Consider the following 26,628-nt stretch of genomic DNA (forward strand, 5'->3'; position numbering starts at 1 on the left):
TATTTATTATTAGCATGTTGATTTTCAACGTTTTGGGGCACTTTCTGAAAGCAACTTTTTTATTCAATGGGGTGATTTTCCCTAAATCTGTACCATCCCGTCCAAAATCATTTTTTGCATATATCTTATTAAAGCCAAGAGTTTATAATTTTTTCCTTTTTTAATCAGATACAGCTTGGTAATGATACAAAATTTCATATTTTAACTGTCTACCGTTTGTCTGCAGTCATAATAATTCTGTCAATTTTTCTTTATTTTGTTTTTCAGTAATCAAAATCATTTTTTGCAGCTGAAATATAAATTTGGAATTGAATGGAAAGGAATCAAAGTGGGACCGAGAAAATCATTTTTTAATAACCTTTATGGTTAAGAACTGATAGAAAAGCTTGATTCTGAACAAAATAACTCTAATTTCCATATTTCCATATTCAGATTTGTTGATTATTAGGCTCTCTGTCTGAATTTTAGATGTTTTTTTCTCTAGATTATATTATAAAATGAGCAGATTAAGATTAAAATCTAAACCAATACCACCTGACTTTTGTGGGACAGATGAAGACCCAGAAGGATTTAGTGTGGTACATATTTCAGATGAAATAGGTGAGATTCATCTCTTTTCTATGAAAGACGAAATCTGCTTTCCTCTGTAAGCAAAACTGTTTTTTGGAATTCAAAATTAAAATTTCATAAAAACAATTTCTAGGGGTGAGGACATAAGGTATATTTGCAAAAAATTGGTGAGAAATTTTTTGAAAAAAGAAATTTTAAAAACTTTCAAATGACCCTCAAATTTTTTTCAGTGCAAAGGATGATTAGCTTTTTCAACAAATGTCATGGAAACTTACTTATTTTGCCTTAAGTTCAAATGCTCCAGAAAAGTGCAAATTGTAATAATGGAAGTGACTTGAAATGTTCTATTAATCTATTTAAACTAAAATATCATCATTGATGAACTTCAAATTTACCAGATTGTAAATGTTTGTTATTGTAAATCATTGAAATAAAGGAATTGGAATTAAATGAAGTTACATTTCAGTATTTTGTATAATCAGCTAACCCTGAAATGCAATTAAAACATCAAATTTTTATGCTTTTTTGATTAGGTTAATGGTATAAAGGGATAATTTTGATTGCTTTTAACTTAATTTGGTAAAAAACAAAAAGAAAAATGTTAGCATGTTAAAGAATATACCTTAAGTGGATAAATTTTCGCGTGGATTAATTTTCGCGATTTTGGCCATTTTCGCGAAATTTTGTCCACGCGAAAAATTTAAAATTATGATTTTTGCCAAAACCCCTAGGAAAATGAAAGAAATTAGGTGAAAAAGAGGCTGATTCGCGAAATTTAGTCCACGCGAAAATTTTCGATTTTCGATTCGCGAAAAAAAGTCCACGCGAAAATTTATCCACTTTAGGTAATAATAAAGACAATTAAGATGTTGTGGTGTGGGTTGTGGGACAACCGAAGAGAGAGGCACTGCCAGTTCAGCAGTTAAATCTTTATTTATTTGAGAAAAAAACAATTTTGCAACCTTTTATTTAGACTTTTTACTCATCATATGAGTTATTTGAGTTGATCTCCATGGCCAAGAGAGAGTGTTGCAAAAAATCTTGAAAATTTTTGTCACGTATGGGACAGCGTCATGTATGGGAGATTTTGTACAATACGTCCATTAATTTGTTAACCTGAAAGAAAAATCTTCAAATCTGTTATTTTATTTCAACTTAGTCCTTATGACTAATGAGTGCTTTGGTATACAATTCAATCATCTAGGGCTTTTATATTTTTCTGAGGCTCTGAAAACACACAGTCACGTATGGGACGTTTTTGTATGAAATATTCAATGGAGCCCCAAAGATTATATAATTGTGGATTTCGTGTTTATCCTTGGCACTTAAAGTTTTGTTTATACTCAAGGTGGATAGTTAAACTGCTTTCACAACAAAAAAGATTGATGTTAAAGCGACTTGAGCTTTCCCAGCACTCTTGAAAATAAAACGTCACGTATGGGACATAAATCTTTAACCACAAAAATTTTGCGTCAGCCTAACCTCTGTTCAAATTTTGCAACCTTACAAGGAGTATTTTAAAGCTTATTTTATTCAATTTTATTGCTGATCAAATATGATTTGTTTAATTTCCCTTAGGGTTTGGAGTTATGACAACGAACAATTTCTATCACAGAGATTTTCTCCTGGAATATAAAGGTCAGTAAACAATCTGTATATTTTGTGTAGTTAAGCAAGATTCTTTCATTGTTCTTTTCTTGTGTTTTTTCCTTTGCCATAATAACCAAATTAATTGTTACTTAAATTTAAATTTATGGATTGTATTTCACAGGTCTATTGACCTCTGTGAAACAATTCAATTTATATACACTTTTAAACACCAGGGCCTGTAACTACTCACGTTCCAATTTCTATTTTGCTTTCAGTTTGTTTCTTCTTACAAATTTTCTTGAAGTATAGCTCAGCCCGAGTTTGTTTGTCAGGAAGATTCAAAGTTTAATATTCTAAAGACTTGCTTCAGTTGTATAAAAATACCACTTTAGGTGAAAGGATCTCAAAGGAGGAAGCTAGGTTGAGGGAGAAACAATACAAGGAGAAAGGAATTGGTTGTTATATTTTTGATATCGAAGGCATTACCAAGAAATTCTGGTAAATTGTTTTCAGAAAATTTATATTATCCTGGCCTAATAGCTGTTCCAAGCTCATAATAAACCAGCTGCGCTGGAAGGTTAGCCCAAAAGGATGAGATAGATTAAAAGATTAGCGAGAGTAGCAAAAAGTGTGATCACAGGATAAAGATGTCAACTATTCTTGGAGGTGGCTTAGGAAAAGTGGGTGAAAGAAATATGTTTCTGACATGAAAGAAGATAGAGAAACTGTTCCTTATGTTATCTTTTTTTAGCATTGATGCGACAGAGGACACACATTTTTGCCGGTGAGTGAAACAAACCCACATTTTTTAAGAGGTCAGAGTAAAATGAGCCACGAATGTGACTCCCTAAGTGATTTGGAGGAAATCAAAAAGTTAGCGCTAATAGCTTATAAACAAACGAATGAGGCAAATAGTAACCTAGATGATATCCGACATGAGCTTTATACTCCTATACTCTCACGGTCACAATTATTTATTCTTGAAATCGTAAATATTTCGCAGCTTTTCTAAATTATGTTAACCACCATTTATTGGAAATTCATCTTTGAAAAAGGGAAAATTTCTTTTTGTTGAGCTTACATGAGTACACAATTGCATTTGTTACCATAATTGCTTCTGATTTTTCTCAGTTATGTGAATGATTCGCCAAAAGATCTGGCTAATTGTGTCATGAAGAGGGAGGTGATCGATGGCGTTGTTTACCCTGTCTTGAGGGCCAATCAAGACATTCCTAAGGGAACTGAATTAAGGTACTTAGTTACTTTTTGTATGTTATACATCTCTTAATTCTAAAATAAGTTGTATAGCAAAATGCAAAACAAATATTTGAAACACAAAAAGAAACCATGGGACACATACTTTTTTTCTTGTGTTGGTGAGATGGAACATGTTACATTGCACCAACGCAAAAAAGAATTTCTTTTGTCCCAAGCCTTCAGCAGAAAATTTCAATCTGAATTGAAAATGCAAAAATCTTGTTTGAAAGTAATTTTGTTGCCCAAAAGGATCTACTAGTAGGACTTTTTTAAATTTAGATATGATTACGGTGACGACCAAGATGAAATGCCCTGGAGAGCTAAGGTAAATTTTGGTTTAAACTTTCAAACAACTTTGCAACTTTGCAATTATTAAAAAATCAAAGCATCCTTTTGATGTTTTAATGTTTACATTTCTTACTTATTCATCAAGATCTTTTTTTTTTCAGGAAGATTCGTTGAAGCCTCGTTACCAAGTCGATGGCGATGTCGTCCCCCCAACTCCTGTAAAAAAGGTATTTTATAAATGTCTAAATATTCGTAAGTCAGATCTGATTGTAATCAACGCTTTAAAAAAATTCTTGTTGACATTGACACTTTCCTTTTTTAGGGTGGCAAAGACAGTATTTTGAATTTGGAAAGGTAAAATGGAATTTCAGTTTTTATCTAAGTGAATTTATTGTAAGTTGCAAAAGTCTTAACTTTTAAAACTATAGCCCAATTAATTTACGAAATTTACGATTTACGAAATCATTTTTTCCTAGAGCAAATAATGAAAGTCCTGGGAACGTAAAGCAAAAGACCACATTAAAGGTATCTTTTGAAATTATAAATTTAAATACTCAGCATTAAAATCATAAATCTTGAAAATCATTATTACAATTAGCCGATTGCTAAAGGCAGAGTGATGTCAGAGTTAGGTTGACTGACTGGTTTTGGAGTTGCTTTCAAATATTATTTCAGATTAAGAGTCCAGAAATTTGCTAAACTTAATTATTGCATTTTACTGAGTTGATCTAGAATTCAAAGATTTGATTTTCAGACTGAAGATGACAAAGAAGGCTCCACATCTTCACAATCACAAGCTTCTCCAAAAAAGTATATTTAAAGTTATTTAAACTTGGGCGAGACTAGTTTGATTTTTCTTTAAGTCAAAGAGGTAACGTGAAATTCTTTTGATGGTCAGCTTTTTTTGCTTTTGTTTTTCGTTTACATCTTGGGGAATCTTTCTTGATGTCACAATAAATTAACATCACTAAAAATTAATGGCAGATTGTTGAAATCTCCAAATTCTTTCTAGGCCTGGTGTTTTCTTACTAATTTTGAGCAATGGTTTACAAATTTATGTTTATTTTACAGAAAATCACGGTAAACAATTGGTTTAAGTGATTTCAATTGTCTTAATTTTATTTTTATTTTTTGGTTGTGTGTACTAAGTTTCGGACTTTCATTTTATTTTTAGGATTTTGACTCGTAACCAGATGAGGTTCCAAATAATGGACTGTGGCGATACTATGGCTGCAGCAGTTCGACAATCAGAGCAAAAGTAAGTACTTTAAAGGAAGGAATTTCTTTTATTTTAATGTCTTTATATTTTTGAAAGAAAGATCAATAATCAAGTAGACTTATTTGATATTTTCTAATGGTTAATCCAGCTTCTTAAATGAAAAAGTCAAATTAACACCATGTTGTAAACAAAGAATACCTGAAAAACAATAATAATCTTCCATTATATCCGTAATTCCCCTTTATATGATTATAAAATGAAATGTCTGCTCGTTTTATCTTGATCAAATTTTAAAGTCACACATGCCTGATGAAAGGAGGATGAAATTATGATTGTCTTTATCCTTAGTCTCACTACTTCGTTGGAAGAATTTTTCAAAAATGCAAACCCTTTGTTGACAATGAAAAGCTACTATCAAAGTCCCAAGAAACTCACAAAAACATGCAGGTAATTTTTTTGTGAATTGTGTGTTTTGATTTTGTATCCATCAATATAAAACAAAAAATAAGTTAAAAAATTGGATAGTTCCGACAACGTTTTTTTTAATGTATTCACGCACAAGCAGTCGGCTTTGCTGAATCAAATATGAAAACGAAACGAAAAGCACCAGCTAGGCAGGAAGTTTGTTATTGTTCTAAATACATTGGCAGGAAACCCTAGATATCAGGAGACATCATTCCCTTAAGCTGATAAAAAACACGTGTATTGTCAGCAGTATAGGGGTCTTGAACTTTTGACAAGGAACCTGTACTTTCCACATATATCAATAATTTCTCTCTTACAGTCATGTCAATTATCTGGTATCAAACGGACTTAAACTCAAAGGCAAATCTAAAAAGGTACTTCAATACATCTTTTATTTTTTAAAGAACCGAAGAGCCAAAATAGTTAACAGTTTTAAACAAAACTTCCAAAAAGGAGACGAACTTCAACGAGATGATTACAAAATTATCAAAGGTCTAAACGTGATTTTGATTTAGCAAACATTCGTCTGATATGCGTTATTTGGGCCAGGTATTTCTGCAACTGTTTAGTTTTTTTACGTAATAGAATGATGACCCTTTGGAACTGGTGGAAGAAAACAATGAAGATGTGTCAAATTCCATCTCAGTAAGGACAATATATATATTTAATTTCCTAGGCTTCTGGCATCTCCCAATTAATTTTGATATAAGTGGATAGTTCAATCTCAAATCTAGTTTTGGTTATGCTTAAGCAAAGTTTGAATTCAGACTTAATAAGCTCATGATAATATGCTTTTAACAAGAGAAATTTGAATAGATGACGAAGTAGTCCAAGTAAGATGTTATTCTATCTCCTTGATAATAATTCACTAATCTAATATGATATTTCCTGAAAAATTCCTGTAAGGATTTATGTTTAACATTTGAAACAAAAAAAACTTAACCGTAAGTTCTAGCCAAATTAAGGGTTCATCAAGTGTATTCGAAATGTTCCAAAAAATATCTATTTTTTGTTCTAGACACTGTTTTATTCACTCGACTTTTTTAAAATATTTTGGCTCTTGTTCTGTTCTTCTTAAGTTCTTGGAAGTGATATCTTACCACGATTTGCATCCCCTATTTAAAGTCTGTCTATTCTTTTTTAAGGATATCTGTTGAACTTGATTTCAAGTTTTCTCAAACAATGGTTTTTCTTCATTTATTTTTCATTTATCTTGTCGTTCTAAATTCCAGGAACTATGTATTCCTATTGACATTGACACTGGCGTTGAAGTTGATGCTCTTTTTGAGGAGGATACATGCGATGAAGAACAAAAGGTTGAAAAGTTTAGATTATTTTTATTCTCTTCATAGTATGTCGGCATAAAACTTAAATAATTTTTTTCTATCCAGGATTGTGTATTATGTTATCTTTGTTTTCCCAAAGGAGAAGGCTGCTCGATGTACGATTTATGTCCTATTTTCATTTGAAATGAAAACACTTGGTATTTATCCAAATTTAAAAAGTAAAAAAAAAAAATTAAAAATAATATTCTGATAAGACAAATAAATTCGACCCAGATATTTACAGAATCAAATCATTTTAACATGACCATTCTTTGTTATATGCTCTTCAGAACAAACATTTCAGTACACCGACTGTCTCACCGAGTGACTCGCCGTTACAGTAGGTTTATTTTTACTAAATTTGAGTTTTATTTGTTGCTTTTTCATAGTTTGAATCCTTTTCATAAATGAGAATAAATACAAAAAAATCTTTTCGCACAACTTTGTAGGCAAAAGAGATTCATGCAACCAAGATGTATGTGATATAAACTAGGATTCCAATGAGGAGTTTATTATTAGGTTTTGAATCTTATCCTTTCTAGAAACTTCTTCGATCCTCCATCTTCAGCGTTGGAAATAAACGTTGATTTGTTGGGTGAATCACCTACCAAAACCGTTCGAGTCTTGTCATTGTCACCTGAGCCATTGGCCATTCCAGTTATTCCAGTTAATTTACTAACAGAATCTCCAGTCAAAATCTGGTGAGTTCACTTAAAAGTTGTATTCCTTGTAATTCACTAGTTTGTCCAACTGTATTAGGTTTTAGTTATTTAATTCATATTGAATTGTTGTATAGGTTAATTCCTATGAGTGATATAGGTTAATTCCCTGAAGAAATTTCTGGGAAATGTTTAATTCTTTATTTTAATTTCCCCATAAATCGATTTCATTTAGAGCATAAAGCTTGGATTAAGCCATCCTGACCCGTGATCATTACTTTGAAATACAAGCTTTTTTATAAGAATGGTTTAAATCCATTTTATCATGAATATTCTTAACTTTTTTTTAGGAAAATCATTCTTTAATATTCTCACATCAATCTTAGGTTAGGATCCTAATTCAGACTAGATTTGGCATTTAGTACATGCTTTTGATTGAAAAAACAACGAATTACTTTGTGTTTAGTTACTTCCAAACAAAAAAATCGATTTCTAAGCTTCTCTACCACTTTTCTCCATTTGTCATGAAACTTTTTGCTGAGTAAACGAATCCAACACGATCCAACACAAGAATCGAGAGAGAGACAAAGGGATGGATGTTGGACAAAATGTTTGATGGTGATCAAACTTCCATACCAACAGTTTTTTCCTTCTTCCAACATATTTTTTTCTTCTTCTCCGATTTTTGCATTCGTGTAAACGATTCCAACACTCCAACCAACAGAGAGAAAATGGCATGTTGGATGAAATGCTGGAATCGTTTACCTCGGCCTTAATAATGGCCACCCTTTTCATTGTAAACATTGATATACCTGATATATTTTTAAGAAAGGTTACCTCTCAATTGAGTCGAATTTATTTGTAGTATTCTGTGCTCATATTCTCTTTTCTACCCCTGCTGTCGTTTCAGTTTCACCCCTTCTTCCTAGGAAAATTGATGTTTGATATGTAGCTTTTAGGGGGCCCCAGCGGTTTGCATGAATGCGTGAATGCGTGAAAAATGAAAAAAAAAAAAAAATGCGTGAATGTGTCAATTGAACAAACTTGCGTGAACGTGAAAATCCATTTTTCTTTTGCCTTAATGTGTGATTCTGCCCTGTTTTTTTGCGTGAACACGTGAATTTTCCCTTTTTACCCAAAGTTGTACAAACTTCCCTGATTCTTAACAATTTACCCGATTTTTTCCAAAAATTTACCCGATTTCCCTAAAAATGGGGTTTGCTTGGAATTTGAGAAAAACTTGCGTGAATGCGTGAATTTTGGGTCCGCTGGGAGGCTTCTTTTAGCGATGACGCAATATTTTATCACCTGATTAAAAGTAGATAAAACTGAAGCTCAAAGGTACTAAATTGAATAACGAGGAAACAAGTTTATGTAATTTTGACTAACTTTTGCCACCTTTTTCGGACCTACTCCTTTAATCTTTGCTACGCTATGGGATAATTTTGCTATCCTTTTTTGGACTTACTCCTTTAAGCTTTGCTACGCTATGGGATAGTTTTGCTACCTTTTTGGACCTACTCCTTTAATCTTCGCTACGCTATGGGATAATTTTACTATCCTTTTTTGGACTTACTCCTTTAAGCTTTGCTACGCTATGGGATAGTTTTGCTACCTTTTTGGACCTACTGCTTTAAGCTTTGCTACACTATAGGATAGTTTTGCTACCTTTTTGGACCTACTGCTTTAAGCTTTGCTACGCTATGGGATAGTTTTGCTACCTTTTTCGGACCTACTCCTTTAATCTTTGATACGCTATGGGATAATTTTGCTATCCTTTTTTGAACTTACTCCTTTAAGCTTTGCTACGCTATGGGATATTTTTGCTACCTTTTTGGACCTACTCTTTTAATCTTTGCTACGCTATGGGATAATTTTACTATCCTTTTTTGGACTTACTCCTTTAAGCTTTGCTACGCTATGGGATAGTTTTGCTACCTTTTTGGACCTACTGCTTTAAGCTGTGCTACACTATAGGATAGTTTTGCTACCTTTTTGGACCTACTGCTTTAAGCTTTGCTACACTATAGGATAGTTTTGCTACCTTTTTGGACCTATTACTTAAAGCCTGCTACCTTGTTTGGACCTACTGCTTTGAGCTTTGTTACACTATATGATAGTTTTGCTACCTTTTTGTGGTTTTTGGACCTACTACTCAAAGCGTTGCTAAACTAGAGGATAGTTTTGCTACCTTTTTTGGACCTATTACTTAAAGCCTGCTACCTTTTTAGGATCTACTACTTTAAGCTTTGCTACACTATAGGATAGTTTTGCTACCTTTTTTGGATCTACTCCTTTAAGTTTTGCTAAACTATAGGATAGTTTTGCTACCTTTTTGGACCTACTGCTTTAAGCTTTGCTACACTATAGGATAGCTTTGCCACCTTTTTGGACCTACTGCTTTAAGCTTTGCTACGCTATAGGATAGTTTTGCTACCTTTTTGTGGTTTTTGGACCTACTACTTGAAGCGTTGCTAAACTATAGGATAGCTTAGCTGCCTTTTTTGGACCTACTCCCTTAAGCTTTGCTATATAATATTTTTGCTACCTTTTTTGGACCTATTACTTAAAGCCTGATTGTTTGGACCTTGTTTGGATCTACTGCTTTAAGCGTTGTTACACTATAGGATAGTTTTGCTACCTTAATGGATCTATTGCTTTAAGCATGCTACCTTTTTTGGACCTACTACTTTAAGCTTTGCTACAGTATAGGATAGTTTTGCTACCTTTTTGGATCTATTGCTTTAAGCATGCTACCTTTCTTGGACCTACTACTTTAAGCTTTGCTACACTATAGGATAGTTTTGCTACCTTTTTTGGAGCTATTACTTAAAGCCTGCTACCTTTTTTGGACCTACTACTTTAAGCTTGCTACAGTATAGGATAGTTTTGCTACCTTTTTGGATCTATTGCTTTAAGCATGCTACCTTTTTTGGACCTACTACTTTAAGCTTGCTACAGTATAGGATAGTTTTGCTACCTTTTTGGATATAATGCTTAAAGCCTGCTACCTTTTGTGGACCTACTACTTTAAGCTTTGCTACACTATAGGATAGTTTTGCTACCTTTTTGGGTCAATTGCTTAAAGCCTCCTACCTTTTTTGGACCTAATACTTTAAGCTTTGCTACACTATAGGATAGTTTTGCTACCTTTTTGTGGTTTTTGGACCTACTACTTGAAGCGTTGCTAAACTATAGGATAGCTTAGCTGCCTTTTTTGGACCTACTCCCTTAAGCTTTGCTATATAATATTTTTGCTACCTTTTTTGGACCTATTACTTAAAGCCTGATTGTTTGGACCTTGTTTGGATCTACTGCTTTAAGCGTTGTTACACTATAGGATAGTTTTGCTACCTTTTTGGATCTATTGCTTTAAGCATGCTACCTTTTTTGGACCTACTACTTTAAGCTTTGCTACAGTATAGGATAGTTTTGCTACCTTTTTGGATCTATTGCTTTAAGCATGCTACCTTTTTTGGACCTACTACTTTAAGCTTGCTACAGTATAGGATAGTTTTGCTACCTTTTTGGATATATTGCTTAAAGCATGCTACCTTTTTTGGACCTACTACTTTAAGCTTTGCTACACTATAGGATAGTTTTGCTACCTTTTTTGGAGCTATTACTTAAAGCCTGCTACCTTTTTTGGACCTACTACTTTAAGCTTGCTACAGTATAGGATAGTTTTGCTACCTTTTTGGATCTATTGCTTTAAGCATGCTACCTTTTTTGGACCTACTACTTTAAGCTTGCTACAGTATAGGATAGTTTTGCTACCTTTTTGGATATAATGCTTAAAGCCTGCTACCTTTTGTGGACCTACTACTTTAAGCTTTGCTACACTATAGGATAGTTTTGCTACCTTTTTGGGTACATTGCTTAAAGCCTGCTACCTTTTTTGGACCTACTACTTTAAGCTTTGCTACACTATAGGATAGTTTTGCTACCTTTTTGGGTCTATTGCTTAAAGCCTCCTACCTTTTTTGGACCTAATACTTTAAGCTTTGCTACACTATAGGATAGTTTTGCTACCTTTTTGGGTCTATTGCTTAAAGCCTGCTACCTTTTTTGGACCTACTACTTTAAGCTTTGCTACACTATAGGATAGTTTTGCTACCTTTTTGGGTCTATTGCTTAAAGCCTCCTACCTTTTTTGGACCTAATACTTTAAGCTTTGCTACACTATAGGATAGTTTTGCTACCTTTTTGGGTCTATTGCTTAAAGCCTGCTACCTTTTTTGGACCTACTACTTTAAGCTTTGCTACACTATAGGATAGTTTTGCTACCTTTTTGGGTCTATTGCTTAAAGCCTGCTACCTTTTTTGGACCTACTACTTTAAGCTTTGCTACACTATAGGATAGTTTTGCTACCTTTTTGGATCTATTGCTTTAAGCATGCTACCTTTTTTGGACCTACTACTTTAAGCTTTGCTACACTATAGGATAGTTTTGCTACCTTTTTGGGCCTACTGCTTTAAGCTGTGCTACACTATAAGTTAGTTTTTTACTTTTTTTTTTTTTCATTTTGGACTTATCTTTGCAGAATATATTGATCCTCCAACACCAGCAAACACTTAGTTTTTCATTCTTTGAAATATTTAAACATGAGAAGTTTTATCTATCGATGCTAAACATGGTTTATCAGATATGTTAATTTATATAATTTTTAATTTTAGTAATGTTTCAACTCTTCCACGCCACGAAATGGGAGACGAAAATCCTTCGGCGACTGACAAGTATGGTGCAGTCTTATTTTTTTCATTTATTTTTTTCATTTTGGACTCATCTTGTTTTTGCTCAATTTTATGTGAGCAAGTTGAATTGTTCCAAAATTGAAACGTTTTATCTTTGCAGAATATTTTTATCCTCCAACACCAGCCAACACTTAGATGTTCATTCCTTGAAATATTTAAACATAAAAAGTTGTCTATCGATGCTGAACATGGTTTATCCGATATGTTAATTTATACATTTTTTAATTTTAGTAATGTTTCAACTCTTCCACGCCACGAAATGGGAGACGAAAATCCTTCGGACAAGTATGATGCATTCTTAAATTTTGGACCCGTTCTACGAGATTTTCTATTGCCAAACATATTGTTTTCTTATTGAATACACGTTTTTTTTATAAGCATAGGGTAAATTTTTGTGAGCCTCATTATGCTTGGTAAAATTCTATTTTTGAGCCTCAAATATATGCTTAAGCTATGCTTACATATGTGATGGTGCAATTTGCACATTATGGGCGTTCTTTTGTAATTTGGGGATAAATGCTTCGAAATTTTGTAAAATTGAGGCTCAGCATATTATGCTTAGCCAATGCTTAAGTTTTTGCAAGATTTGAGATATGCTTATAAGCGTTATGCTTATAAAAAACGTGTAAACAATTTATATGACTTTCAGAAAATATTTACTTCATGGCTTTGCGAGCAAAAGTTGGCTTCAAAATTAAGAGAAAACTTTGAAATCATCAATTTTTTCAAAATCTCAAAAATTGTCTTAGACCCTTTTAAAATTAAGGCTCTCAGGACTTATACCCCTTTAAAAATAAGGTATATTTTTGGAACTTTCGCGCTTGACACCCACTTTTTGGCTTATTTCTACAACATTTCGTATTTTTTTAAATGGTAAAACATTTTTAAAATCGTGTTTTTTATGTAACTTTTCAACTTGCCAGCAACAGAAGGCAGTTTTTAATTAGTAATATAACTTAGTGAAATTTTGTTTAATTTTAGGCGAGTGGAAAAAAGTTGTCCTCTGTGTGGTGCGAATATTCAAAACCTTCCCCGCCATCTGAGGACCAAGAAGCATAAAAACCTTTCTCACGAGGAAAGTCTCAAAATTTCGCATTCGTTACGAAAAAGAAGATCTGATACACGCAAGGATACTAAGCACAAAAACTATCACAAAAGAAGGATTTGTGCTTTCCCGGGATGTGGTATCCAAATCGAAAACGTATCTCATCATCTCCGAAATACGCACAGGATGGAGCGAAATGACCACAACTACTTGACTTATTTAGCCGACTCCCGTCCAGTTGAAGGTAAGTTGAAAAACGATCTAATAATTTTCCCGGTAGCGCTCATTGTAAGAAATATTCATCCCACACTTTGAGAAGCGGATTAAATCTTACAAAATAACTTCTTTAATGTGAATTTTTTTAATTTGACTGGTTGATTGAGAAAGTTTTTCAAAGTGTATTAATAATCAGTTGTGTGATGGAAAATTTAATTCAACGGAAATTGAATTTAGCCATTTTTGTCTACTGCAAAGTTTGCTACGGTCAAAGTAGGCTTCAAACTTTTCTATTAGTTTGTGTGTAAAACAAAAGTCTATTCGTTTTATTTTTAATAACTCTAAAATTTGTGTTTTAGAAAGCCCTCAAGTTGAACAAGTTGAAGAGGAGCACGTCGAACGATCCTTTCAACTTAATCCCGCAAACAAAAATCAAGATTCAAATGGTATGATTTTATTGTCACTGGTTTTGCACTACGAATCAAGACATTGAGGACATTCCTTCCGTTTTCAGTCATAATAATGGCACAATAGTGGAATAATATTTCGTGAATGATATTTTATCCTATTTTTTCGCGAATATTTAACATGTTGTCCACGCTCCTGGAAAATCCCGAAATTAACTATCATCCGGTAAACCCCTTGAAACTACTGGAATTTGATATTTATTTTTCAAAATGTCCTGGAATATTAAAAAAATATAAAATTCCTGGATATCTTTTTGATATTGTTTTCGGTTCTAAAATGGTGGAAAAAAAAGTTTTAATATTTATGAGTTACTTTTAGAAAAGAAGCTGATTTCTGAGAAAAGTCAGTGTCTAAAATAGGGAGCAAATCAGAGGGTTAGGCAAATTTCTCTCCGATCGTCTTTGCAACCTTATGTTTTGACATAATTTCTTATGGTTTGTGTTTCTAAAAGTGGATAAATTTTGGCGTTGATTTGATATGGCGTTTGGCCAAAATGCGATCTTTGGCGAGGAATTAATTCTGCCAATTGGGATATAGAGAAACTGATATCGATGAATGTTATTTTAAATATATCAAATAGGTTTGATTATTCAAGTAATATTACTTTTGTGAATTTTGGCGGGGATTTAATTTAGCGAATTTTGTCGAAACTCGCCAAATTCGTCCCCTCCAAAACTTATCCAGTTAAGGTATTAAGTTTGGTCAATCTAAAAAACATGTCCGTAAACCGAAGGTGGACGTCTTCAATTGTAATAACTTACAATTTCATTTTTAGAAAGCCGTCAAGCTACAACCGGACTCGGTATTACAACCAGAAATCAAATAGCAAATGGTATGATTTTATTATCATTGATTTTGAATTCATTTTAATAATTTAGAAAGCTTTGGAAGAAATCGACCGGAAAAAGTTAAAGGAAGAATAAAATCTAACCTTGATGAACGACCGTTAAATGTTATCTGATTTTTGTGTTATATGTTCAATGGTTGAAATTATGTTTTAATTTAGTCACATTTGAGGAGATGATTCTGAAAGACAAATTCAAAGTAATTGTAATTTTTTTATAGCGCAAGACGATTCCCAGATAGAATTTGCAGAATCCTTTACAAGTATGCTTTTCTCCATATGTCAGCATTATTAGCACTTGATTGCCATTTTCAAATTTCTTTATAGTGAATCAAAAGGAAATGATGAAATTCATACATAACGTCGCAATTCGATATCTTATATAAAACACTACATAGAGCTACTCTACATTTCCCAAGCAACGTGAAGCAAAATTATGCGCTATCTTTGAAAAAAATGGATGACGTCAAAATGTATAGGCTCGCGCAAAATCATGACTTCACTTAATTAAAGATGGCGCATAATTTTGATTCAGCGGGGTTAAAAGAAGCTCCATCTAGTGTTTTATATAAGATATCTGTGTATTCGACAGATTATAATTATAGATTGCATTAATCTATTAATGACCGGTTAGTGAGGGCTACAACGAGAAATATTTTCCGAGCTTGCGAGTGTGTTGCTTTGACCGAGGGCAATATTTCTTTTTATTACCCGAACTTACCGGCAATGTAGACCCGTCATTATGCCAAAGAACCAATTGCCTTGCGCAAAACCCCTTGTAGCCCGCTTCCAAAAAGTATCAGGTTAGCAATAAATACACACTTTCTTTATTGGAACAGTGTACTTTAGATGAGGGTCAAGTATTCTAAGGAATTGTCAAGATTAAGAAAAATTCTCTCTCTTTTACACTTGACTTTTCTACAAACGAAGAACGGAGATTTTGAGAGTTTTGGACTTTGGAATGAACATTTAGAGCTAAAGTTACATTTCTGCCTCGAATTAAATTCAAGTCTAACGAAGAAAGCAGTTTTTTCTGTTCACCAAATACAAAATGACTTTATTCTTAGAAAATTCCGTTAAACTCAACCCTAGACAGTATTCTTAGGGTTATCTAAGGATTGGCCGATTTTCACCCTGATATTCTTATAGAAGATATTCTTATTAGAAAAAGCGTGTTGGTACGGTTGAATGAAATCTTGATATGCTTGAGGGGTACAAAATGTTGCTCCAAATTTTTATAACTGCCATTTTTATATTTTAGACGGTAAAAGATGGACAACTCAACTGCAAAATAATTTTTACCAATTTCTGTGTGGGCCAGATGGAGGAAGAAAGGACAAATTGACCGCCAAGCAGGCTGCAGATGACGTTGCGCGCATTGTAACCTGCATCAATGCTGAAAGTGACTTAAGCAGGCTCTTTGATGCTAACGTCGTCCGCGACGAATATCTCGCGAACAGCATCAAGATGAGAATGAAAGGGCCTGCTGATAAAGACTTGCGAGCAGCAACGATACGCAAGTATCTTCAGTCATTGGTTATGTTCTTGACCTATGTGATTATTGATAAAGTCCAAGTAATAAATGTTGAAGCGATGGATATCCTTAATTTAAAGATGAGAGTGGTATTGTGGAGAAAATCGTATCTTGGTGAGGAAAAAGAGCACATTCTCTCCAAAAATGCTGATGAAAGCGACTCACTTATCACAGAAGAGCAAGTAGCTCTTTATGAAGCAAGTAAGATCTTTTTTCTCGGTTTATTCGTCCGTTTACAAAACTTTGGCCAGCTCTATAGTATATATAGGTTTTATTTTTTAAAGGCTATTGTATTGCATTGATTTGACTAGTTTGAATTGCCAGAGGGTTCGTAATATTTTTCAAAAACTAATTAGTGCAGGGTTGAAATGAGAAAGTACAGAAAAGAAGGATTGTTTAGAAGCATTTTGAGAGACAAATTTTCGCAAAATCTAATAAGCGAATGGTCGGATAAAAATGCCCTTGGTGGAAAATTTTCCAAAACTTAATTAGCGGATTAGAATACTATCAGTGGCATTGGACTATAAGGACCTTTTTTCAAATTTAGTTGCTCAAAATTTTTTGATAAATAAGGACCCACATGAAGCCCAAATTTAACATATTTGTTTTTATTTTTGGCGCTTCCTGGCCTTTTTTATGCCCGAAATGTGTCAATTTTAAGCGAAATCTTTTGTGTTAGTGCAACAGCCCTCAATTGACTGAATACTGGAAAATTGGGTTTTGCCTTGATAAAAAATCTAAAATTTTATTTGGAGATTATATTACTGTTGACAAATTTCCAAACATGTTTTTGTTGGTGGAAACTTGTTTGTGTATTTTTTTCATATCATTGTCAATTTATTGACCCTATTATACAATAGCATTCATTTTGGATTTCTGTTGTTATACTCTCAGGTACCTAATATTCGGAGGGGGTGGAATAAGCGAGGGGGTTGGAAAAAATCTCAAAACTTAATAAGCGGGGGAGGGTGGTGGAATAAAAATGTTCAAAGTAGAAAATTTTCGAAAAATTGATTACCCCCGGCTATTAGATACGCGAGAGTAATTTTAAGCAAGATAAAGATAGTTAACTTCTTTCATATCATACACTTTATTTTTAAGGCGACGTTGCCAAGAATGCATCATACATTTTTGAGGACGTGAAGCAGCACACAAAGAAACGGCTAAGCCAAAACCAATATTGCGCTACTAGAGATCACCTGTTCACCCGGATACACTTCACTAATGCCTGTCGCTCTGGAGTAACGGCAAATATGACGGTTAACGAGTTTAATAGTGGTAAAATGTTAAATGATGGAAGGTACTTCTTACTCATATTCTGATCCGGATCTTCAGCTATTGCGTAATCTTTTATTAGGAGCTTAACTAATGGAGTTTGTTTATTCGAGATAAATTGAATGCAACGACTAGTAGTGTGTCATTACCAAATTTGTCGTGGAAATCACTGTCCATTTTTTCTCTGCCATGGTAAAAACGCAAAAACACCATCCCGTGGCGAAACTAAGATTAAGGGCTCTGACCATAGTGATTTTTTATATTTGCCATGTACAAAATATCAATTTCTGCCTGATATAACCAGAAAACTATGGCATATGCATTTTGTGTTAGACGAACTATTCAAGATTCTGAAAATAAAAAGTTTCATTGGGAAAACTTTATGAAGAAGAAAATGAAGATTTTTTGCGAATAAGAGTATTTCAACTTTGAAGAGCTTATTTTCGGTGGAGAAAAACATTTTGGAACTTTTTGCAGTAGATGGTGTATCTTTTACCAAACTAAAAATAAATGGCGGAAAATTTTTGTAATAGCGTCTTCGTCTCAAAACTCTTGAAAATAGTGGTTTTTGCTGGTTATTTCCACCGAATTTTATAATAAAATACTTATTATTTTTGATACTTAGAAAAAAAAGTTTAGAAAAGTTTCTGCAAAATTTCAAATAGTTCAATTCCTTGCGGACAATTTAAAAGAATAGAAAAGATTATTTACTCATTGAAGCATAGCATTTTTTGTAAAAGAGGGGTAGTATGACATTTTATGAACATCTTTTTAAAGTTCATAACGCCATTTTTGTGATTAAATTCTTAATAACTCTTGATAGAATGAATCAAAAAACTATTTGGAAAAGTAGTTTTTTTAAAGTGTCAGGGAGCGTGAAACGCTGAAACAAAAGTTTTATCTTCAAATAACATAACTGATTTTCTCTCTATGGTCAGAGCCCTTAAATGGTGCCGCTTTTTTTTTTAAACCAATTTTTTTCTCCTTCGCCGATACTTGTCAACATAGCCCCCGGGGGAGGGTACTACCCTTGCCGACTGACGGGGGTGCTCCGCTGAGGTTCGAAAAGCAGACCCTACGTGCGACTCGTTTTTTGCGAAAAAAGTGACCCTGAATGGGACTAAAATTCCCAAATTTTCTCAAAATTTTCTGATTTTGTCCAAAAATTTCCAAAATAGCTACCCTACGAGGAACCGATTTTTCTATTTTGGTGTTCTTGCGACCCTACGTGGGACTGGTGGAGGTGAAAAAGGTACCCTGACCAGCGGAGCCTCCCCGTACCTCTTTTTGGGCCATAGCCGTCGCACTCAACTTATCCCACTTACTAAAAACTATTTTCCTGTTTTATTTCAAAGTATTTAAAGTTCTTAAACTATTGTTTTTGAATCGAGTCTTTTTTTATTGGAATCCCTCATTTCACTATCAGGTATATGTTTCGCGTTGCAAAGCACAAGACTCGGAGGAAATATGGTCCTGCCAACGTAACACTTTCCAATCGAGACTACAATCTATTAAAGCTTTTTATCGATCATATTCGTGAACAGCTCCCGGTACAGTCTGATACAGTGTTTCTCTCTTGGAGTGGTCGGGATCAAAAGTCAGGTGATATCAGTGATCGGCTTCACAATCTCTGGCTAAAATCTGGTGTTTTCAGCGATGAACCTAACAGGTTAACCTCAAATAAAATCCGCAAGTCCGCTGCTACGGAGCTCAGACGAAAAAAAGATAACAGGCTGCAAGAAGCAGCTGATTGTATGGCCCATAGCGTTACAACAGCCGACAAACACTACTTTGTCCGCCAAATGGAAGAAAGTAGTGCCATTGGAAGTTCGGCAATCACTGATGTGTTCTACAAACCAAAAACACAGACAACACCTAAGAAAAAGACAAAGAAAACGTGGTCGCAAGGTGAAACCGAACAAATAATTACTCATTTTTCACCCTTAAAAGACGTTAGTATGGACGATGTCCGTAGTTCACACGCCAAGATCGGCAATGCTTCCGATAAAGAGGTAATTATGAGCTCTAAAATCTGATTGCATTTTGTCCAAAGCAAAGTTATATTTATATGATATTTGCTTTATGTTTGGTTTTATCTTTTCAGAGATAAAATTTCTTCCCGCCAAAATTAGTTTTGGTTGGCTGTCAAGAAGAAGTTTGCCAAAATGCTTGAATGGCGAATCGGTCACGTCATCTTTTTGTAGTGAATCCTTTATTAAAAAAGTACATTTCAAATTGCCTGGCAGTAAAATTTCAATTGCGTATAACTTTTGATAAATTTCGAATTATTTTCACTACTAAACTTAAGTATTTTTTCTGTTTTTTAGAAAAAACCGAGGGGTAACTTTATAATTTAACAGCAGTAGATAACCTATTTCGGAAAAAATACTAATGAACACGAGTTTTTCCAAAGTATAGAAAATAAATTTTATTCCCTAGGGAAAAACATTCCATTCATTACAAACAGTTGGTAATTTAAAAAAACAAACTCTTTAACTTCTAAAGTTTCTCAAGTCAAAAAATGATTGTTATAGCATTGCCAGATAAAAAGTTGATATTTTTCTTTTCGTTTTTCTTCTTCGTTTTTGACTATTCTGCAAAAGAATTATATGCATAACATTCCACTCCGGACTGTCTTAACAAAAAGTATTAAATGGCTATCTAATTCGAAATCTATCTTAAGTTATATGCATTGGAAAATTTACTGCCATCTAATCTGAAATTTGCTTTAAAAGATAAATTTTCCTCCTAGATTTACAACAAGATAAAGTCGCTCGAGAGACATAAAAATGGGAAGAAAAAGAAGGAGATGAAAAAGAAGGAGATGAAAAAGAAAAAGACTCAAAAACGGAAATGCCTTTTTTCGAGTAGAGAGCTCGAAATCATGCAATTAAAATGCCAGCCCATGATCAAAGGAGGATTGGCCATCAGTAAAGCAAATGTTAATTTCCATTTGGATGGGGAAGATATGCTACGAAAATATTCCTTCACACAACTGCGGACGAGAATTTCCTATGAACGGACGATGGCGTGAGTATTTCTTTATTTGCAAGATTAAGATACCACTAAATTTAAAGCTCCGTGAATCTTCTATCTTTCCCGAGCAAAACCAAATTTCTGCCCCAAAGTTTCAATATAAAAGGAGTTTTATAAATTAACCTTTGTTCGTTCGTCCGTTCGTCTGTTATCAACTTTTCTCAGGATTGAATCATAGGAATTTTTAGATTTTTGGTACAAAGGTGCACAATGATAGTGGGCAAAATATGACGGAGCCCGACTTTCAAAAAAATAATTTTGGGCCAAAAAGTGGCTAAAAATTGGGTTTTTTGGACAAATTGAAAAATTGGATCATTAATTTTTTCTATTTTTTTGCATGAAAGTAGAGTACCATCATACCTAAAAGATGCCTCAAGCAGATTATTCCAAAAAAAAATTTGTTGGCTCAAAAACGCATGTTTATCCATAAGAATCACCACTAATAAGCATGCATCAATGTTCTTAGCCAAATTACTCAATTTTTTATGAGGTAGATATTTTTTTTTTTGCTTATGAAGGCTTTCTTTTAAAAATATTGTGTTTTGTCATAGAAATTTGGTTGCTAGACGTGTTTTTAGAGAAAAATGGGCCAAATTCGATATTTTTCATAAGCACATCATCAATTAATTGGTTTTTAACTTCTGTTGTGATTTGCTCTTTTATTTTTTATGGTTTTTTGGACAATACTGTACTGCATAACGAAAACCCTCGTAAGTGACGGAGCTGATTTTCAAATAAGAAAATTTTGGGGTAAATTTGGGCAAAAAAAACGGTTAAAAAAGGTTTTTGGGACTTTGTGAAATAGTTGATCATTAATTTTTTCTAATTTTTTGCATGGAAGTAGGGCACCATCATAGGTAAAAGATGGCTCAAGTGGTTTTTTCAAAAATTATTCTTGGGTAAATTTCAGCCAAAAAACGGCTGAAAAGATGGTTTTTTTGGGCTGGGTCATCTATTGGATCATTGATTTTTTCTGAATTTTTGCATTAAAGAAGGTAAAAGACGGCTCAAGCAGTATTTTGCAAAAAGAAAAAAAAAAGATTTTTTTTCAATAATTATGACAGTTTCTCCCAATAAATTTGCTTTCATTATAACTTTTTATTTTGACCAGTTATGTCTTTTGTGTTTCATTGTTTCAATGTTCATTGATTAGTGTGATAAACAGGTAGGTCCATAAAAGTATCGCTTGTTTCTGTTAACGTAATACAAAATGACTTATTCTTATCAAATTCTGTCAAACACACCCGAGAGGGTATTCTTAAAGTATTCGTACGATTCGGTCAATTTTCAACCTGACATTCTCATAGAAGATATTCTCTTGTCCAAATTTTTTGCGTCTATTTAGTCGGATTTTCCACATGCCGAATCAAAAAGGACATTCTAAATGTAATTGACTTTGGCTTGTTAACTTTTATGTTATTGTAATCAGTTGTAATTCTTAAGTATCATATTCAACTTTTTTAATAGGGAAGACGAAGAAGATGAAAACTCCTTTTCGGAATCTGAAGAAGAAGAAGAAGAAGAAGAAGAATTAGAATTAGAAGATTGATAACGATTATGACGAAGATGATATGCTCAAGATCTAAAATATGTGTCTATTGGACTTTGAAAAACTCTAGAATTAATTATGTAGCCTTTGAATTATAGTTTTACAATACTATATTCTCATTCAACTCAGATGATAGCGAAAGCCTATGTATGCATTCAAAAACCTTTCGTCCGTGTACACTCACTTGCATTGAATTTACTGGCCAGCTAGACTCAATTTTCTGCTGTAAGGACTGATCAAGATAGGAGCGTATAAAAACTTAAAGCAAATCCCTTACAGATATATAAATGACCCCTCGGAATCTAGGAAGAGTCTATATGCTGCCTCAAGGGAAGAAATTTCGGCAGGAAGAAAGTTTGTTGACTTTGCCTCAAATCCGTCAAATTAAGTTTCAGCCAAATTTAATTTTATTCCCCATCCGCCAAATGATATTTTTGTCTGATTTTTCACAATTTATCCACTAAAAGTATGTAATATCAATGTTTTGACCTGAATATTTGACCTAAATCGCCGAATCAAATTCCTGCCAAAATTGATTTATTTCCTAATCCGCCAAATTAAATTCCTTACGAAATTTCTTCGAATAAAGTAACTTTAGGCCAGGTCTCCTTTAAAATATTTATTTGTTCATTTTGTTCGAAAACAGGAAACTTACGAATGGATTTGGCTTGAAGCATTGAAACCTTTTTTATCTAAGTATTGGCCTCCTAAAGCCGAGAACTCACGGAATAAAGGCCGATATGCCCTAGAGTATTTTGTTTTGTATGTCAGAGTGTTGTGGTTGTGTGCAACTGTGAGTTTTAATACGTCAAAGAAAGAGATTTTGATCAATTTAGTGAGAGGGAATTTGCGATCTAGCGTTTTTAATTTTAGTTTTGAGATTTGAGAGTAGGAGGGGAGGCTATTTATTTTGAAATTCTATTAGTGATTTTGATCAAATTTATTATAAAACCCAAACTTATTTTGAGATATGTTGTTTTTATTCCTTTTTTATTCCTTTTACAATGTTTGTAATTTGTTGTTTTTATTCCATTTTTATTCCTTTTACAATGTTTGTAATTTGTTGTTTTTATTCCATTTTTATTCCTTTTACAATGTTTGTAATTTGTTGTTTTTATTCCATTTTTATTCCTTTTACAATGTTTGTAATTTGTTGTTTTTATTCCATTTTTATTCCTTTTACAATGTTTGTAATTTGTTAGAGATAAACTTGAAGATCAGAAAACCATTTAGTACAAATAAGAAGGCTTTTTTTACTAACTTATTTAGCTTTATTTTGGATTTTGTCCCTACTTGGAAATAATTGAAAATGTTTATAAGACATCCATTTTGAAAACCAACTCCCGAATATCGCTTCAAAATATAGAAATAACCACTCTTCTCTCCCGAACAGACGTCTTCCCCTGCGATGATTGCTCAACGACAAAAACCCACCCTTTGCATCTATGATTTGAGACTTGGGACTTTCTCTCCCATTAAAGTAAGAGCTCCAGCTAATTAAATTTGATCAATTCAGCATCGTATTTATGCCATAGTGTTAAACTTTTAGACTTTTAATAATTAAAAGTATGCTTTATGAATTGATAAGAAAATTTTCCCTTCAAATCAACTACATCCGGCGTTTTGTCCAAACCCTGCTTATTATAACATTCCCACTTATCTGTTTTTAATCGGACTCCCGTCTACCTTAAGTGGATAAATTTTCGCGTGGACTAAATTTCGCGAATCAGCCTCTTTTTCACCTAATTTCTTTCATTTTCCTAGGGGTTTTGGCAAAAATCATAATTTTAAATTTTTCGCGTGGACAAAATTTCGCAAAAATGGCCAAAATACGCGAAAATCGCGAAAATTAATCCACGCGAAAATTTATCCACTTAAGGTACTTTAGGCGTACAAACTTTCGCAAGCAGAAACTTTCACACATTGAGCATAATGACATTTTTGACAGTAAGGTGTCACAAAAATTGACACATTTCCAATACAAGTTTATTTTTTATGTCACATGTATTGTTTAAATCGTGATTTCTTGAATATTTAGGATAAACCAAGCATTTTAATCTCAGGCAACTGTTTTCTAAGGCCTTTGTTAAAACAAAACAGCTATTTATAAGAACCAAGGAAATATTCGGTTTTGCTCACTTTGGGCATGATGAGTGACGTCATCACAAAAAATTTTGACAAAAGTTACCTTGCATGAAAAAGATCTTGTGTGCCAAATTTCATCCAAAAAGGCCCACTAGATCAAAAGTTAAGGGCTGGTACTGGAACAGCCCCCCTAGTGTGTTTTTCAGCGACAAAGACGGCAAGGTTCTAATTTGGCTAGATCCTGGCCAGCTGAGGATGACGGTAAATCAGCACTTTTGCCGTCCTCGATATTGCGGGGCAGAAATGCAGGTTATCCCAAATCGCTTCAGTCACTATACCGTCCTCAAAAGCGCAAATACATAACTCCATTGAGTTTCAAACCCGAAGGGCTAGAGGTGAATCTTTAACCCTTCTCAGGCAAGAGAAATTGAAGCCACTTATTTCCCATCCAAAACGCGCATAGAACGTGCCGTAATCATGACGACGGATTGTATCTAGTGTTTTTTATTCGGAGGACTAAATCTTTTGAAATCTAGCGATAGATTTTAGTTTCAATCCGGCGTTTGTGTCAAAACTACGCGCGGGCGTTTAGGATGGGAAATAAGTGGCTTCATTTCCCATCCAGAAGAGTCGCCTCTAGCCCTTTGGTAGAACTCAATGACAAACTCACTATTAGCTTGAAATTTGCAGTATGAAACTAGCCTATGTATTAGGATAAAATTAAATGTTTTCGAAAACAATTCTCAAAAGGGCATTTTAACTAACGCTTTGACTTAACATTTTTCTGTAATAATAAAACAATAGTAACACTAGAAAAAGAAGGGAGGTGCGTTTACACCGGATAAAATTGGGCAAGTGGTTCTTGGCATTGGTTTTTCTGATGAATCGAATCTTTAACCTTTTATGGTCAAGACGTGTTTTGGCGAGACGCGGATAAAATTTATTGATTTATTTGTTTTTGAATGGTATATTTTTTGAAAGCTAAGGTAAAATTTTTGTTTCTATCTGTTATTTGTAGAAAAATGAAAATTATAAACCAGGCGATCGCTCATTAGCCGCGTACTTTTGGTGGGATGGGAAGGCTTCAAATCCCACCTAGGAGATTCCAATTTAGCCCTTCGGGCTTGTACTTCATTGAGTTAAAGTATATTTTATTAGGGGGTTAAATCCACCTCAGCCCCCACTAAATTACTTTCAATAATGCAGGTATCGCAGTTCAGGATCATCAAAAACATCTTACCCAGTTAACACACGACATTGTTTCAATGTTCATCTAACGTCAACGTATATGGAAGTTATAAACGTTAGATAAACGTTAAAACAACGTTATGTGCCAGCCTGGTAGTCTCGTATTTGATCAAAAGCTGGCCTTTGACCGTCGCCTTGATGAAAAAAAAATAAAACAGCTGATCAAAAGATCCTACCAGGGAATTCTCTTGTCACTATATACAAAACCTATGTTAGACCATATGATTGTCCTGGTAATTCTTCATTCTCAAAAACTCGAGTCTGTTCTGTTCAATATGAAGGGGGTGGCGCACGGAATTTGCGATTTCCGAAATACCGAATAATTTTGCCAAAATTTCCGAAATTCCGTAAAAAAATACTTCTAATTCCGATACCGATTTTTTGGGGTATTTTTCCTCGTTTTTACTAATTTTTCATCAAATTTTCAATTTCAAAGGAAAGTTTCATGGATTTCCGATACCGAAGCAAATTCAGAATTCTGAAATACCGTAAAAATTTTGCCTGATTTCCGAAATTCCGAAGAAAAAAGGGTCGATTTCCGCAATTCCGGGAAAAAACGTACGCCCCCTATGAACAGCCCTGTGTCACAGCCCAAGTTGAACTTTTTTATCCAATGGGGATAAAAATCCTTATTGAAATCTCGACGGGGTAGACATTTTATTGTGTTCCAAGATTAAAAAATCCAGTGGGATGGTTTTTGAGTGCAACTTTAACCGTTGATTTTTGATCGGGGTTGAACCCAAAGTCAATACCCAATTGGGGCTGAATTTCAGGTTATGGGTCCCAGTGGGTCTGTTACACAGGACTGCAAGGCGAATGATAAAACTGGAGAACTGGAGGATGATACCACCACTCGAGGTACCTTATTTACCTTAATTGTAGAACCGAGCGCTTTTGCACCTTTTTTTGCTTTTCCTTTGTGCATAAATGAATGAATTTTCTCAATATTAAGTCTTTTAAGCAACCAATTCTCCAATTACTCAGACCCCCCAGTGCTAAATCAGTTTTCAGAGCTAGTGACAACGATGGCGTGTAACCGATTAAGGGTTGGTTTTAGTCATCATCGTGAGCATAAATTCAGGCATACTTAATTTCAAGGACACAGTAAACCTTATTTGAACTGTCGACAAAAAATCAATAGAAACAACAAAACGTTTTTAGGTTTTTAGGTGCATTGCAATTACTCTGACTGAAGACAGA

At 33.8% G+C, this 26,628-nt stretch overlaps 1 protein-coding gene across 2 annotated transcripts; it reads left to right on the forward strand.

Moving 5' to 3' along the window:
• The first annotated feature begins 339 nt into the window (after positions 1-339).
• Positions 340-23,206, forward strand: LOC136811666 (uncharacterized). 2 transcript variants are annotated; one of them, XM_067068295.1, is made up of 27 exons: positions 340-600; positions 2,149-2,208; positions 2,912-2,944; positions 3,292-3,411; positions 3,697-3,742; positions 3,867-3,932; positions 4,028-4,059; positions 4,182-4,230; positions 4,460-4,515; positions 4,880-4,963; positions 5,273-5,371; positions 5,709-5,763; positions 5,975-6,034; positions 6,622-6,705; positions 7,005-7,054; positions 7,257-7,415; positions 12,051-12,110; positions 12,360-12,413; positions 13,110-13,417; positions 13,749-13,835; positions 14,633-14,689; positions 14,923-14,964; positions 15,963-16,436; positions 17,337-17,535; positions 18,937-19,522; positions 20,263-20,540; positions 22,014-23,206. In XM_067068295.1, exons 4-27 carry the CDS (start codon positions 3,332-3,334, stop codon positions 22,093-22,095), a joined length of 3,147 nt encoding a protein of 1,048 aa, XP_066924396.1. In that variant the 5' UTR covers positions 340-600; positions 2,149-2,208; positions 2,912-2,944; positions 3,292-3,331; the 3' UTR covers positions 22,096-23,206. The 2 variants fall into 2 exon arrangements, with proteins under 2 accessions (XP_066924396.1, XP_066924402.1); XM_067068301.1 differs by having other exon boundaries at positions 3,867-3,923.
• The last annotated feature ends 3,422 nt before the right edge of the window (positions 23,207-26,628 follow it).

This window comes from Clytia hemisphaerica, unplaced genomic scaffold, assembly GCF_902728285.1.
Source record: "Clytia hemisphaerica strain Z4C2 unplaced genomic scaffold, Clytia hemisphaerica genome assembly, whole genome shotgun sequence".
Classification (NCBI taxonomy): Eukaryota; Metazoa; Cnidaria; class Hydrozoa; order Leptothecata; family Clytiidae; genus Clytia; species Clytia hemisphaerica.